The sequence below is a fragment of the Lontra canadensis genome, unplaced genomic scaffold, assembly GCF_010015895.1.
Source record: "Lontra canadensis isolate GAN:19392208 unplaced genomic scaffold, GSC_riverotter_1.0 scaffold136, whole genome shotgun sequence".
NCBI classification, from domain to species: domain Eukaryota; kingdom Metazoa; phylum Chordata; class Mammalia; order Carnivora; family Mustelidae; genus Lontra; species Lontra canadensis.
In genome coordinates, this window is record NW_022631130.1 from 229,891 (window position 1) to 246,630 (window position 16,740).

At 34.0% G+C, this 16,740-nt stretch overlaps 1 protein-coding gene across 1 annotated transcript in view; it reads right to left on the bottom strand.

Annotated features, from left to right (window-relative positions):
• The window catches only part of MAP3K2 (mitogen-activated protein kinase kinase kinase 2), an 84,255-nt gene that overhangs the window by 12,451 nt on the left and 55,064 nt on the right, over positions 1 to 16,740 (bottom strand). Inside the window, exons 3-12 of the mRNA XM_032843141.1 lie at positions 16,153 to 16,271; positions 15,475 to 15,515; positions 14,058 to 14,157; positions 8,547 to 8,660; positions 8,065 to 8,152; positions 4,660 to 4,790; positions 3,775 to 3,854; positions 2,411 to 2,478; positions 1,933 to 2,025; positions 946 to 1,152 (exon numbers count right to left, since the gene is read on the bottom strand). Of these exons, the coding sequence (XP_032699032.1) occupies positions 946 to 1,152; positions 1,933 to 2,025; positions 2,411 to 2,478; positions 3,775 to 3,854; positions 4,660 to 4,790; positions 8,065 to 8,152; positions 8,547 to 8,660; positions 14,058 to 14,157; positions 15,475 to 15,515; positions 16,153 to 16,271 (1,041 nt within the window). The remainder of the gene's footprint in view (positions 1 to 945; positions 1,153 to 1,932; positions 2,026 to 2,410; positions 2,479 to 3,774; positions 3,855 to 4,659; positions 4,791 to 8,064; positions 8,153 to 8,546; positions 8,661 to 14,057; positions 14,158 to 15,474; positions 15,516 to 16,152; positions 16,272 to 16,740) is intronic.

Below are 16,740 nucleotides of genomic sequence, written 5' to 3' on the forward strand. Positions count from 1 at the left end.
TAACGGGGCGGGGGGGGAACTGCCCAGCATTCTATACCCAGAAAAAAAAATTTTTTTCAGAAATAAAGGAGAAAAAGACCTTTTTCAAACAAATGAAAGCTGAAAGAATTCATTTCCAGCAGAGTTAAATCACAAGAAAGGTTAAAGGCAATTCTTTTAAGAATTTGATACCTGGTAGAATCCTGGATATACATAATCTATTATCTATAAACTCTTGGGTCTACAGAAATAAAGTGATGTTCTTTACATCACATCTTTACATCACATCTTTACAGAAATAAAGTAATGTTCTTCTCTTATTTTTAATTACTTCAAAAAATAGCTGTCTAAATCAAGGTGACAAATGTATAAGTCAAATATGACAAGACTAGCACAAAAGGGATGAATGTGAAGGATGCAAATACTGCTGCAATAAATACCTTTGAGCACAAATCTTGGTATGCACTACTTATAAAGTCCAAATACTCCACGATCTGGCCTTAATTACCACCCTAGTCCTTTTCCTATTGTTTCAAGTAAGATATTCTCCACTTTAGCCAAAAATGAACTATTCCCCATTCTCAGAACATGGCATGTCTTCCTGCAGATATTACCTCCTGAACTGGTGAATCCTACTCACATTTAAGATCTAGATTAAATACTGTACTATAATCATTTCTCTACACACCATTCTCCCCACTAGATTACATCTTAATGGTCATATTTAAATAAATGACAAGTTGGTAACAATTTTACTAACAAAAGAGAAAAGAATCAGCCAAAGTAATTAGCAGTAATACTGTGCTTTTATACCTGATATTCCAACCAACTTTAGAAACATGCTTTTTACCTTTTTTGAGAAGTCTGCCTCACCCTAAGGACTGATTTGGTATTTATTCCTTTTAATACTATAAAGTTCTGCTGAGGTTCTACTAAACATTCACTGTGCCAATTTCTATTACTTACAGCGGCTGGGTGGGCTGATGTCCATTACAGTCAAAGTAGGATTGTCTATGTCACTTCCCCTTCTTCTTATTCGACTATCATCATACTCTGGGGTAAAGATACTGCTTCCACTGCTAGTACTTAAAGAGTGATCAGTAGGACTGAAACTCACAGGAGATCGGAAGCTGGTCCCCTGGGTCCTTCTAGCTCTTGGAAAAGTTTTACGACCTACAAAATCAAAATATAATTATCTTACAATTTTACTCATGTTCTAACTCAAAGTATTTAAAATTTGTACAATAAGGTACAAATGTCTGTCTTGTGACTAGACTTGACAAGGCTAAGAAATAGAACTAGCAATGCTTATTTGATTACATGTTTTAAACTTAAGAATAGTATTTAAAAAAAAAAAAGAAAAAGAGTAGTAGTTTTCTTTTAAAGGTCAAGTAGTAGTTTTCTTTTAACACTGAATCATGAAGTCAAAAATGAAAATACAAGGTATAAGGAAGAGAAAAGGTAAGGAAGAAAAAAAAATCAGAAATGAAAAGTGGGGAAAAACAGGATCTGAATATAAATTCAAACAATCTCTTTTGTTAAAACATACACACGCATTCATAAAATCATTGTGCTCCCTTACTTCTGGATAAAAAAAAACTACTTTATTCTTATTTCCAATTATAAGAAAATTAAAAAATTTATAGGTAGCATTTTTTTTTCCTTAAAAGTACAAATCAAGTATGAATTTCATCACCAAGGAGTAATTTTCTAGTTAATATCATTTTTAATTACACCTTTAAGGGAAAGGTAAGTATTATGAAATAAGGTGGCATAAACCTAAGATGTTATTATAGTTTTAGTTACCTAATTCCTTTTAAAAACTGTTTTCAACAGAAAACTAAATGATTTAGGAACAAATTTATTTCTAATGGTTTATGATATTTTAAAATTTCAATTTTATTTTTGAGTCTTTAAGATCCTGTTCTTGTGGTCTAATTGCCAGAAACTTACCATCATTATAATCTTGATGGTGATATGAAACATGATACCTTCTTGGGTATGTTCCTCCTTTTCCAAATTTCTCAAAGATAGGGTTATCATAGTCTATTGAAACATAAGTAAGTTATATGTTAATTTAAAAAGTCCAATATCTCTAATTTTTTTTTTAATTTTATTTATGTATTTGACAGACAGAGATCACAAGTAGGCAGAGAGGAAGGCAGAGAGAGAGGAAGGGAAGCAGGCTCCCCCCCAAACAAAGAGAGAGCCCGATTCGGAGCTCGATCCCAGGACCCTGGGATCATGACCCAAGCCAAAGGCAGAGGCTTCCCACTTAGCCACCCAGGTGCCCCCAATATCTCTAATTTTAAATAAAAAACACATTTACATATTTTTTATTCTTTTTTTTAAAAAATTCCCCTCTTCCTCCCAGCCAAAGCATTGTTTAATGACATAAATATTTAAATACATAGAATATGGATAGTCTAACCTGAAAATTCCTGATGATTATCTGGGTAGCTCTGTGCCCTAGGCATTCGTGATTTTGGATAGCTCTCTCTAAAAATAAAAAATGTCACATTAAATGAACAGAAAGTATGTAAATGAGACATTTAAAATATCAGTATCTGTATGTGTGGAAATTATACCTATATACATACACATAAGAATAAAGGAGCTCAGTCTGAAATGTTAACTGAAAAAAAGAGACTTTTTTTAACACTTATTTGGTGCATGGAACCAAAAGCCTGGCTTTTAAAATTAACCCATAGGGTATAGCAGTAAAAGTATAAGTTTTGGAATTATGGTTGTTGGCAAACACCTGTGTTTCAAAACTAGCTCTACCACTTAACTAGCAGTTGCAACCTTGGAATACCTATCAACTTGTTGAGACTTTCCATATCTATAAAAACAAGATAATAATTTCCAACTCATCAAGTGGGTATGTATGATGCATGGTGCTAAGGACAGTGCTTTGAAAATATTAAGTGCTCAATATACAGCTTTCACATTATTTTCCTGAATTTCTTAAATGTTTCAGTATCTATCTTGAGGTAGACAGGGGCACAGACAAAGGTTTCATGTGCACAGGTAAAAGAAAATTAAATGTGTATTCCCATAAAGTAGTTATATTTTCAGAACTTGCTCTAAAAAGAAATCCCAGAGGAGAGCAAATAAGTAAAGATTTTATGGACTCTGTGTGCTACATGTAAACACTGTTTACTGATACCAGGAGAGGAGGAGCACCTGTAACAAAAAATTCATAGTTGCAACTTCACCCAGATTATAATTCTGAATAGCTATTTCACAAAAGTACTTAAGTTTTAAATGACAGCCAACATACTGGGCCACAATTACCAAGAAAGTAAGCTACTAATTTGGTGCCAGAATGAACATAATTATGAACAGGTGAAACAACTCAAGAAACCTCCAAAACTCAAAGTATTTTTTTTAAAGATTTATTTATTTGAGAGAGAGAGCGCACGTCTGCACACGCACGCATGGAAAAGGTGGGGGTGGGTAAGAGATGACCTGAGCCAAATCAAGAATTGGAAGCTCAACCAACTGCACCACCCAAGCATCCCACCAACAGATTTTTAAAAGTAAACTCCATAAATTCTAAGTTTGCATTTAGCTTCAAACGCAGAATTCTGGTAAGCAGAAATACTCATTATAATCAAGTTATCATTTTACCTAATAAAGATACTGAGCCCCAGAAGGTTAACGGGTTTGTCCAAACTGTGAAAAAATTCATTTGTCCTAAGTATAAACAAGTATCAATTACATTCCTCTGACATACTATATATACACGTTTACCTGTATATATTAAAAAATAAAAACTACAATCAATATTACCCATCCAAAGGACTATCAAGGGATGGACAACTTCCTGAGCCAGAATTTTCAGGACTGCTTAAAGACAATGGGTCCAGCATCTAGAAAAATAAAGAGTTCCTCCATGGTTCAATGTGATATAACCAAAAGTTACCAGTTTCTTTTAAACAGCTTTATTGTGATATAATTCATATAACATAAAATTCACCCATTTAAAGTGCACAATTTAGTGGTTTTTAGTATATTGCGAGCTGTGCAACTCTCAGCAGTATCTGAAAACACTTTCAGTACCCAAAAGTCCCCTATCCAATAGCAGTCGCCTCCCCGAGTTACTAATTTTTTAATGTTTTAAAAAGTGATCCCTTATAGGTAGGTAACTTCAAAATTTCCTAAGAGAAAAATATTTTCTCTATAGACTATTAGCTAAATAATTAAAAGCTAAAAGATTTCACATAACTTTGCTCACTGAACACTGAACAGCCCCACTCAAACTGAGAATAATGACACCATGACTACTACATAATTAAACACTTAAAAATGTTTTACAAAGTTGACAAACCTAAGCTTCACAAAGTTAAATATCTGCAGTTTTACTGTATCTGTCAAATGTCAAAAATCTGAATGTTAACCCCACAATTACAAATAAATGCATTCATTTATTTATAGATGAGTAGAGTAAGAAAACCAGCCTTATTCTAGCTTTTTTTATACATGAATGCACACAGGCTCATGTAACTTAGTTGGCATTTTCCTATGTGTTTTACTATTTTGTTCACTTAAGAGGGAAGATATGGGATGGGAGAAAAGATCACACACTCACACACATACAAAATACCAGCCAAACCACACAAATCCTGACAACATCCCTTTAAGTGAAATGAAAAATGACATCCAACTTTTGCTTACTTGGTCCATGCTCTCTGGAATGAACTCTCCTTCACTGTTGATACTAGTGAATGACCCATTCCGGGCAACCTGGTGTAATTCATCTGGAATGTATCCTGGGGGTGGGGAGCTTCTATCTCTACTAGTGGGACCTCAAAGGAAAAAAATTATACAATTTTATAAATATCAACTGGGAACTAATTTTTGTTTCAATTAAATATGCACACAGGATTTCTGGACTGCAGTACCAATAATTTTAGCCACTAAAATTCAGTTTTTATTAAAACTTATCCAAACATTTCTATAAATCTGCAAATATACCTTTTTTTAAAATTTCCACCCTACTATAATAATTAACCTCACTGTAATATTTATTTATAGTTATTAGGTGGTATATTCCTCTAACTGCTGACAACTGTATTATGGGGCTGATATTATAATAAAGATTTTTAGATGCCACTGCTTCTGAACTTCTAAGAGTCATTTGTACAAGATATATGTTACCCTTTAAGGGGATTTATGGAAAGCATCATAATGTAGTAGAAAAAATGTGGGCTTTAGACCTGTTTAAATCGCAGTTCTAGTTATTCACCAACTGTATGTCTTTGGTGAAGTTGCTCAATCCCCACCAACCCATTTCCTCAGCTGTCAACACAAGACTAATTCCCTCTCTCCCACAGAACAAACTGGTGGTTACCAAAGGGAAGGTGGGTGTGGGGATAGGTGAAACAGGTGAGGGGAATTAAGAGTATACTCATCTTGATGAGCACTAAGAAATGTACAGAACTGTTGAATCACTAAATTGTACACCTGAAACTAACACAAAACTGTATGTTAATCATACTTTAATTTAAAAAATAGATTAAAAAATACATAAAGCCAGCACTTAGGTTAAACAAACAAAAAAGACTAAATCCTCCTTTGCAAGGGTATTATGGTGGTAAAATCACTCATACTGAACATATGCTCTGCATATTTGGCTCCACGATGCTCTTCCTGTTCCCTTTCCTTAATCTTTAGAAACCTAAAGTGTATACACAACTAACGAATCACTAAACACTACATCAAAAACTAATAATGTATTGTATGTTGGTTAGCTGAACAGAATAAAAAAAAATTTTAAAATCCCCACAGAAACCTAAAGTGAGATTACTCTTAAATTCAAATTGGAATTCTGACTTTTATTCTGGGATACTTTAAAATTGAGTTTTATGATAAGCCATATTCCTGGCATTTAAATTTCTTCACAGTTCCGAAAATGAGAAAATCTAATGTAGTTCATCTAACAAATCATATCATTTCTTATGAGACAACAATCCACTTTATTTTTACCTGATTTTATAGAAATAACACTATGTTTATTAACACAACTCTCCCCTTTTCTCTGAATATTTTGAAATTAAACTACTAAAGATACAGTAAAGTTATATGAGCATTTAAGTTTTGGTCAGATTTAAAGCAAAAAGGCTTTGCCTTATTAAAAGGGGTCACTGTAAGTATATATCAGCATTTGTTAGTGAGGAGGAGATAGGGAGAAAGAGAACAAAATGATTACCAAGGAATGTGCACAGAAAACATAACTTTCCACTTGATTCTGAAATTAGGAACTCAACTCTGAGCCAGAGGTTTACTTAAGCCTTGTAACACCTATCATCACACTGTCCCTAGTATTTTTATTCCTTCCATATACCCTAAAGAAGATCAATATACTCATTACTAAAAGGAGATAGGGAAGAAAAACTGTGAAGAAAGTTTCTTCATCTCCTTACTTGATAACCCATCTTTCTTTTCATTTATTCATTTTATTTTTACCCAAGTCTAGTTGATACACAATGTTAAAACAGCTTTAAGGTATACAACATAGTGATCTGACAATTCTAATGCTCACCACTGGTTAAGTGTAGTTGGCATCTATCACCATATGTTATTACAATAGTATTGACTATATTTCCTACATTGTGCTTTTCACCTCCGTGACTTATTTTATAACTGGAAGTTTGTACCTCTTAATCCCCTTCACCTATTTTGCCCAACTCCCCACTCCCCTGACAAATGCTCATTTGTTCTCTGTGTCTAATAGTCTGGCTTTTCGCTTGTTAATTCATTTGTTTTATTTTTTAGATTCAACATATAAGTGAAATCAAATGTTATATGTGTTTCTCTGACTTGTTTCACTTAGCATAATACCCGCTAGGTCCATCTGTGTTGCCACAAATGGGATGGTCTCATTTTTTTAATGACCCAGTAATACAGCATTGTATATATATCCACACCACATCTTTAACTATTCATTTATCAATGGATACTTAGGTTGTATCCATATCTTGGCTTATATATAATGCTACAATAAATACAGGGATGCATATATCTTTTCAAATTAGCTTTTCTTCGAATTTCGTCGCATTTCATTTTCTTTACCAAAAGACACAAGAAAAGATGCTCAACATCACTCATCATCAGGGAAATGCAAATCAAGCCACAATGAGATATCACCTCACACCTATCAGAAAGGAACAGAAGATGAATAACAGATTTTGGAGGGTCCCACACACCAATTTAATCTTTTCTTTTGTTATTAACAATCCTCTTCTATTACTAGTCTTGGATTCCCAACCACATCTCTTATTCTGCCCCCTCTTCTGCTTTCTCCTTCTTATCTGTTTCACCTCCTCTTCTACTTTTCCCTTTCAAATCCATCTCTCATATTCGTTTTCATGCTGTCTTAAATGATCACACTCATTGCCCTATCTGTTAAAAAACATTTACACCAGTGGTTTTTGAGCAATGTAGTATTTTTAACATAAAAAATGCAGATAATTAATGTTTTATACTAACTGAAGAAGATCCACAGAACTAGGGAGTTTAGAGCTCCTCTGCCTTGCCCACACCTCTCTACTAGACCTCCTTCAAAACTGACAATACAGAAAATCCATTGTTTCTTTGTATACTACAAGCTTAATTTTAACAATCTACTATTAATGACGAATACTGAATACTAATAAAGCAATAATCTGGAAACTCTCAGCAATTCATTCTGATAGGACTGCAATGACTAAAACGTAGAGAAAGGCTTATGAACTTGGTCTATCCATTAATTTCAGTATATTAGAATTACTTCTTTTAATTTCTTCCCTCCAGTTTATTTGTGTAATTAAAACCTCTTTGAGGTTTTACTTGGATTTTTAAATATTAAAATACCCTAAGTACATAAAGAAAACAAATATTTAAGTTGGAGACTGCTAATCTTGTAACACTTGATATAACTTTTCATGGAACATCAGAAACTAGAACACAGTTGAGGAAAATTACAGAGTACAGAGGCAGGCTGCTATTTATCATGGTTATGTTTAGGTGTTACGTACATTAAAGGATGGAGAAGAAACTGAGAAACTGCCCATTTTATGGTTCAGACACTAGCATTCTTACCTATTATAGAAAGTCGCTTTTTCCTCTCTGCTCCAAATACTGTGTTATCTAAGTCTTCTAGTGATGGCAACGGTTCTAAATTAGTAGCCTAGAAAGGAAAAAGGATGATTAATGCTATTCTTCCCCTTTGGGGCTTCAAACAGAATCCTTTCCCCTACCAAATACAACCCAGATATTCTGTATTATTTATAGGTCTTACCAAATCTATTCTCTGAAATTTTAATTCCAGCATAATTCTTCCTAAATTTTTAGTATTTCTATTAGTTCCAGATGTACAGTATATTATACTTATTTATAATTCTGGCTACATAGTTTTGAGGAGCAAGGATAAGCTATAGCAATTCAGTAAGTAATGTAATGTAAGTTTACATTTCATTATACTTAAAAAGAATCAATGATTATAGAATGTAACTATGTTTCATATACTGACTTTCACTGGCATTAATGCTATAATCCTTACTGAAAGAAGTATCAATTCATACCTGTGCACTTCCGTTTATTACAAGTAATATCTTGAGGCTCTTCATATGAATACTACGATCCAGCAGTTCCACAGCTTTGTCCAAGTCATCTTGGGTAGTTAATGGAATTACCAACTAAACAAAATGGAACATAATGTATCATACAACCATCCCACCAGGTCAAGTCCTTTCAAGAGCATCTCTGTTACCATGGAATTACAAATTTCAAAATACCCTGGCTCTGTGAATTGTCAGTGCAATGAAATTCTGAATGGATAATTTATTTAGATTATTTCACTCTTCCCATCCTAAATCCCACTAAAATCATAGACTGAATAAGGACAAAAAAAACTTTTTTTGCTTTATTAATTAAATTCTTCTAGAAAACACATTTAAAGATTAATATTTTAAGATATTCCCAAAGGCTGCATTCCAAAACAGCACTAAAGAACACACAGGAAAAACTATATAAAAGAACTATCTTTCATCTGCACTGATTAAACCCACATTTTTCCCTATAGCAACTATGAATTTGCATTCTCAACTACAGTGCTTATCAACATCACAAATACAATGAATCTATAGCGGATGCCATGGAGGGGGCCACTAGCAATGTATCTGCAATCTACAGTCCACTTGGGGCTCTCATATCTGACCCTGGTCACTTGACCATTAAACTCTAAACAGATAAGCTAAATGGGTCAGCCATCCAAAGTAAACCCTAAATATGGGTACGTGCTTTCACTAGTTCTCTAATGGGTCAGATGTTATAAAGGACAAAAGCAGAGGTGCCTAGGTGGCTCAGTGGGTTAAGCACCAGACTCCTGATTTCAGCTCAGGTAATGATCTCAGGGTCCTGGGATCAAGTCCCATGTCAGGTTCCACACTCAGCAGGGAATCTGCTTGAGGATTCTCTTTCCCTCTCCCCCTCTTGCCCACCCCCTGCTCACATGCACGCATATTCACTCTCTCTCTAAAATAAATAAATCTTTAAAATAAATAAAGGACAAAAGCACCTGAGAAGTCTATGAAAAAACATGCTTATACAACTTAAGAATTAAAATTTTAAAAAAAAATGTAAACTTAGTTCCTAAAGACAACTATCAATAATCTTCAACTGCATATTCCATCTCACTGAAGGATGGACAGAATAAAAATGAACATATGCCACACCTGCTGCCCAGCTCTATTTAAGTAGAGTATAGAAGCCTTTCACAAATGTAAACGCTTAGTTAGTTTGGGTCCTTAACAGTATAAATTCCTTTAGGACAAGGACACTAATAAGTGACACAGAACATGGCAAAGAGTAAACAGTTTTAATGGATGTCATAAGGTAAAAGCTTCATCTGTAACCAAACCTATTAGCTGACACGGTATGCATTCTCTGCTGATTTCTTTATGGAAAACAGCCCTTGTTTTAATAAAGGCTGCCAAACAGAAATAATGTGAATTCTGGACTAATGTGAATTCTATCATGCAATCCACTTAAATTTACTTAATGTGTACGCGAAATTATATTCCCAATTTCTTTTTTTAGCTACTTTAGTCATTTTGTACTATTCCAATTTACCCACTAACCAGGCGTTTTTTTCCTCTTTGAGAATTTTTCTCAAATAGAAAATAATAGAAATAATAATAAAAATATAATAATATATAATTAATAATAGAAAAAGAATAATAACTGTCTGGTATCACAGAGTAAACATAAAAGGAAAAAGAATATCCTTTCATTTTCCTATCAATTATGAACCATAATAATATACCCTGTTCCCATCTTTAGTATTCTTTTTAATTATATTTTAAGCACTAGAAAACATTTTAAAGCAATGAAGATTTTTTTTCCAGTTTTCCATTTGAGGGGAAAACCCGACTATTTACTTTAACTACATATTCATTAATAATTGGATTGTTTACTTCTCCAAGATACTATTACTTTCGGGGTTAAAGACACTAGTTTAAATCACAGTAACATAAATGATTCTGTTCTTCTTCAGTTTGTTAATGTCATATCTGGGCAATCTGGAGGAGTATGTGGATTGATAGCCTGGACTACCACCTATGGTTCTAATGTGATCCCTTAAACATTCTAGGGTCACCTATTATCAATTTTACAATGAGGACTAAGAGTTAAAAACAAGTCCCAGCTTGTCTAAATTATATTAAATAAGTGACACGTTTTCCTGCTTAGTGAATTCATTCCAGCCTCATTCTTGAAATCTATTTCCCTCTACCTTAACATTGATATATTGTCAGTTAATATAAATCCTTTCTGGAAACTAAAAATTGAGTCCCAAAAGCCACTAAATAGAACCTAAATTTGAAAGAAGTGATTTGTTTATGTGATTTTACATAGTGAAACATGGTAATAGTCCATAAAGAGGTTTCCCTCAACTCTAACCATCTAAAATGGGAATGATCTTAGAAAATCCACTTACCTTGCCCGAACACCCTCACATCACACCCACACCCACACCCACACTCACTCTCTCTCTCTCCCTCAACACTATTAAATAAAGAGAAGCCCAACTAACAAATCCAACAAATTCCAACTTACATTTTCACACTGTTTCAATTCTGGCAAGCTACAAGTTTACAGAATAATAGTTCTTTTAGAACACAGGAATTTATGCTATACTAGAAAAAAACAGCTACAGAACTGGGATAACAAGCAGTATAAATGAGTTTTTTGCTTGTTCACAGGTCCACAAAACCAAGACTTTATAAGTCCCTCAGCATTGAAGGACATGCACGGAGTCTGTCATGGTTAACTCACAGAAGTCAGTCTCTCAGAACCTCTTAATCGAAAGAAATTTTTAAACAACATAATCTTACCCTAATGTCTCTTCTAATACATTTCTGCCAAGAGGCCACTCATACAGAATGGCAGAACCACTGACCAGAAATCCTTCAGAAAGCATGAGAAAAAGAAACTGAAAATGGAGAAATTTTCCAATTTTTTAGAAAATAGAAGAAGGTTCCTCAAACTACAGATTAGTTAGCTTGATGTCAATCCTCAAGAAAACTCAAGAAAAAATTATTTGAAACAAACTGGAAGGAAAAGAAAGAAAGAGCAATTCTAGGAGCTAGAACAGATACAATATGAACAAATTATGTCAAACTAATCACATTTTTCTTGATAAACCTACTAGACTGGTAGATCAATACAATATTGTAGTCTTAATATATCTTGACATTTTAGAGTTTCCCATGATTTAATTTTAGACCAAACAAAAGGAAAGATATAACCTGGTTCCCCTAAAATCATACCATGAAATAAATCAAATTCAAGCCTGTTTATACAGGAAAAGATTCTAGGAAACATTGATAGGGGAATGGGGAAGTCAGGGAAGGAGGCCCATATAGGGTGTGTTATCCAGCAAGTTACCACTGTGGTTAAGTGGAACCCATCCATCCCCACCCCTCACCCCATTCTTGAGTCTCATTCTCCTATCACCTCCCCAATACCCCAAATGTACTTTTGTGTGGACCCTACAGCTATACCTCTGAATAGCCTTCAGTCTCAGGGGCACAACAGAAACAGTAAGTGCCAACATAGGGCCAGGCAACAAGAGGTGTTCATGGCTAACCAAAAACACAAAAAGTACTTGAAAATTGAAATTTTAAGGTATTACTATAGTATGATACTCATCACTTTGTTCAAGAATATTGTTTGAATACAGATTTTTACTTTACCAAAATATTTTCTGCTTTCATCTGTAAGTGGTTTCTTTAGAAAACTAATTAGCATACTTTTGCTTTAAATAATAATTCATTTGAAAAGCTAATATTAGGGGCACCTGGGTGGCTCAGTGGGCTAAAACCTCTGCCTTCAGCTCGGGTCATGATCCCAGGGTCCTGGGATCAAGCCCCACATTGGGCTCTCTGCTCGGCAGGGAGCTTGCTTCCCTTCCTCTCTCTCTGCCTGCTTCTCTGCCTACTTGTGATCTCAGTCTGTCAAATAAATAAATAAAAATCTTTAAAAAAAAAAAAAGCTAATATTAGAAAATATTTTATTTGCATAATTCTTGAACATTTGCAAAGCACTTTCACATGTTTTCTCAAGTTAATTTTTACTAAGCTCTCTACCATTACTCCATTCCCACTGGCATTTTTTCTATTCCTAAAACATAGTAGTCTTTTCTATCTTAGGATCTCTGTAGGCAATTTTCTCAGCTGCTCTTTCTACCAGGAATGTTCTTCCCCTCAAACTATTTGCAAATTTGGCATTTCTTACCTCAAGTCTCAGTAATTAAATATTACCACCTCAGTTCTTAGTACTATCTAAACAGAACACCTACTTGCCTTGCCTTTATTCTTTTTCACGTTCACAGTATTTTAAGCATGGCCTTCAAAGAACCTCATATATTTTAATAACTCATTATTTGTCTGCTTCTACCACAAGTCTATAAACTCCATGAAGGGCTGCAATTCATAAATCACAGTATTATGCCTGTCAAATTCAAGTATTTTCTGAGGAAAACAACAAATTAACCAATCAACCAAATTAGGTCCCTGAAAATTTTAAGATTCAAGATCTTGAGATCTCATAGGATCTGAAAGAAACCTCAGAGATTACCTAATCCAATCTGAGTTTTACAGAAAGTACAAAAGTGGATTTTCCAGAACACAGAGCTCCTCAATGCCAGAGCAAGCCCTTAAGATCACATGTATTGATCACAAACATAAACATAATGATCTAATCATGTCCTAACACAAAAATAATCCTTTTAAAGTTTTAACTAAACTGACTACTAAAGCTCTACTGTCTCTATAGTCGAGTGTAGAGTATGAGAAAAAAAGACAGTTCACCAAAAAGTACACACAGTGATAATAAAACATAGATAAGCAGTAAACTTTTTTTTTAAAAAAGATTTTAATTATTTATTGAGAGAGAGAGAAACTTGGGGAGGAGCAGAGAGAGAGTGAGAGAATCCCTAGCAGACTCCTCACCAGAGAGCCAGACTTGGGGGCTTGATCTCACAATCCTGAAATCACAACCTGAGCCAAAATCAAGAGTTGGACACTTAACTGACTTAGCCACCCAGATGCCCCAGCAGCAAACTTCTAAATAATACATATGTTTCCTGCTCCAATATATTCTCATTCAATTATTTGCACAATAGCATCTTTAAATGCCTTACACAATGTAAAAAAAAAAAAAAAATTTCAATTAGTTAAACTTTACAAATTTACTTACAATATTTTATTTCTCTAACATACCATAACCTTATCAGTCCCTAAATAAATATTCCTAAAACAGTCTCTTAGGGGCACCTGGGTGGCTCAGTGGGTTAAAGCCTCTGCCTTCAGCACGGATCATGATCCCAGGGGCCTGGGATCAAGCCCCGCATTGGACTCTCTGCTCGGCCGGGAGCCTGCTTCCTCCTCTCTCTCTTCTCTCTGCCTACTTGTGATCTCTATCTGTCAAATAAATAAATAAATAAATCTTAAAAAAAAAAAAAAAAAGTCTCTTAAATGAACATACTACTTCCCAAAATAAGAGCAACTGAAAGTTAAACTGTACAAGTTTACCTCATTATTGGTATAATGGAGATCCATAGACTGTCCAAAGGCAATTTTAGCCTTAGATCTCAGATCTTCCAGTTTAACTGGTCTGGGGAATTGAAGGATTCTATACAGACAGAATTTTAAGATAATTAATTTTCTTAGGCATAGTTAAGTAACATATTTAAAACAGTTATCTCTTTGGTAGAGAAATATAAAATGAAGTCTGAAACTGCTTTATGAATATTAAAAAGCAATTGTAAAATGTTCACTGAAGAACGTGATTAAAATTAAACTATGTGATTTCTATATAATGGAATGCAATGAAATGGTTAAAAAGAATGAAGTTTTTCCTTAGGGATTTAAATTTTGATTTCTGTATCCTTATCAACTCAACATTTTTGATCACCTATATATCATGTAAGTATATCCCCCAAATAAGTATTTTAAAATTTTAAATTCTAATATTTCCTTCCTATGTAGTAAAGGACTGGCCTGTACTGCCCATGGGAGGCATGCAGCTAAGCTTGGAGATTTCTACACCAGACTGTCAACTCTGTAAGGGGGAAGGACCATGTCTGTTTTAGTCTTTATTCCTTCACAGTCTAGTACTTACAATACTTAATAAATAGTGCTCAGTAAATGGAAAAGAACTGAGGAAATATCCATAAAAGAACAATAAATAAGGAAAAAGTAGACTGGACAACAGGATGGAATATCTGGTATAACCCATTTTTGTAGATATCTCTGTGTAAAGCACGTTTACATCTTCAGGTTATAGGACTTATGAGCCTTTTTAAAGTCCTTAAAATGGATAGCTCTTTCATTAAATGAATTTAATGAGACACTAATAACAGAAATGAAATCCCATCTTCTTTAACTCCTACTAGACCTTGTTAGCAGTTTTGTTGTCAATTACCACCACCGCCCACCACCACTACACTAAGATAGAGATACCCAGGAGAAGGCTAGGCTTATACCTTTGCTGATTAATTTATAGCCACCATGCCAACTCTATTTCTCAAAGTTACTAATTAAATACATGTCATATGATTGAGGTCTCTCAAACAAAATTATGAATGTTAACTCCATGTACATAAATTCTATATAATATCTGAAGAAATTATACAATTACAATGAGCAGAAATATATTTAATTTCCTCCGAGTAAAAATAAAAGGAATGGTAATATTTAAAGGCTGCATTATGCAATTACCTTTTTTATTTCTTAAAATAAAAACATTAATCATTTCTAATGTTTAACCTAAATTCTGAGAGATTCTATTTTAAGTCTAAGTGCATGTTATACATTACGAAGGACTATTCCACTCTCAATTTGTAAGCCATGAACCTCCACTAAAGTCCAGAAAAAAAACCCCTAATGGCTTTAATTATGACTCGTTTGATTAAATCAATAAACTAAGATGTAATGTTTCTTTCCTTACCTTTTTTCCCCTCTATGTTCAAATTTGACTCGAACATCATTCTGTAATGAAACGATAAATCATTTTGGAGATCAGATAATATTTCTAGAATTTCTGGTCATTTTTTTTCTTAGTCACCCCTTTCCTGCCCCCCACCTTGGTCACTCATTTAAAATAGAGGAGGAGGAAAGGATGTTTCATTTTCAGTGTGAACTCCAATTAACTGATTGTGTCCACAAAAGAGCCGACCTGGGAACTGTGCTGTTGAATCTGGGCTGAAAGCAAAGAACACCACAATCTCTTGGTGTTAGCTCCAAGGGTATGAGACACTTGCTAGTCTGTTAAGGGAAAATATAGAATACTATATTCCCACTTTTTGTGTTGAGCATCCCAAACAAATTTTATTTATAAAAATCAAAATAATGCTCATTTATAAATACAATACACTATTTTAAAATAAAAACAATTTGCTTATCTTAAATGCTTCAAGAATGGATGAAATATCATCATTAGAGAGCAATTACCACGTTAAATACTAGCATACCCACTTGGAAAAAAATGTATGACAAACAACAAAATATTTGACTTAAAAGTGTAAACGAGAAGACACTTTAACAAACCCTCTCTAAGACCGGGATATTCATGACAAATAACTCATTTAACAACAATATGTATTTATTAAAATATTAAAACAAATACCTGCTTTTTTGGTGATGAAGCTTTTGTTTTTCTGGTTTCCTGTAAAGATAATGCTGGTCGACTGGCTTTATGAAGAACAGCCAAATCTTGCATGATTGAGTTCAAAGCTTGCTGATCATCTGAGTATTTTCAAAATAATATATACACAGAATTGTAATTTCAATATTTATTTATCATAGATATCAAACACAAAATTGATCATGAAATTTAATGCAAAATGCATTAATTTAACACAAAAAATGCATCTAGGACATTTTCAATGCCTACACTGATATTTTGGTGAAATAAAGTTTTAATTATTTAACAACTGAAGACAAATAACATTAAAACTGCCCTAGACTGGGCGCCTTGGTGGCTCAGTGGGTTAAAGCCTCTGTCCTCGGCTCAGGTCATGATCCCAGAGTCCTGGGATCGAGCCCCACATTGGGCTCTCTGCTCAGCAGGGAGCCTGCTTCCCTCTCTCTCTCTCTCTCTGCCTGCCTCTCTGCCTACTTGTGATCTCTGTCTGTCAAATAAATTTAAAAAAAAAAATCTTTAAAAAAAAAAAAAAACCTGCCCTAGACTCAAGTACTAGTATCACACTAGGTG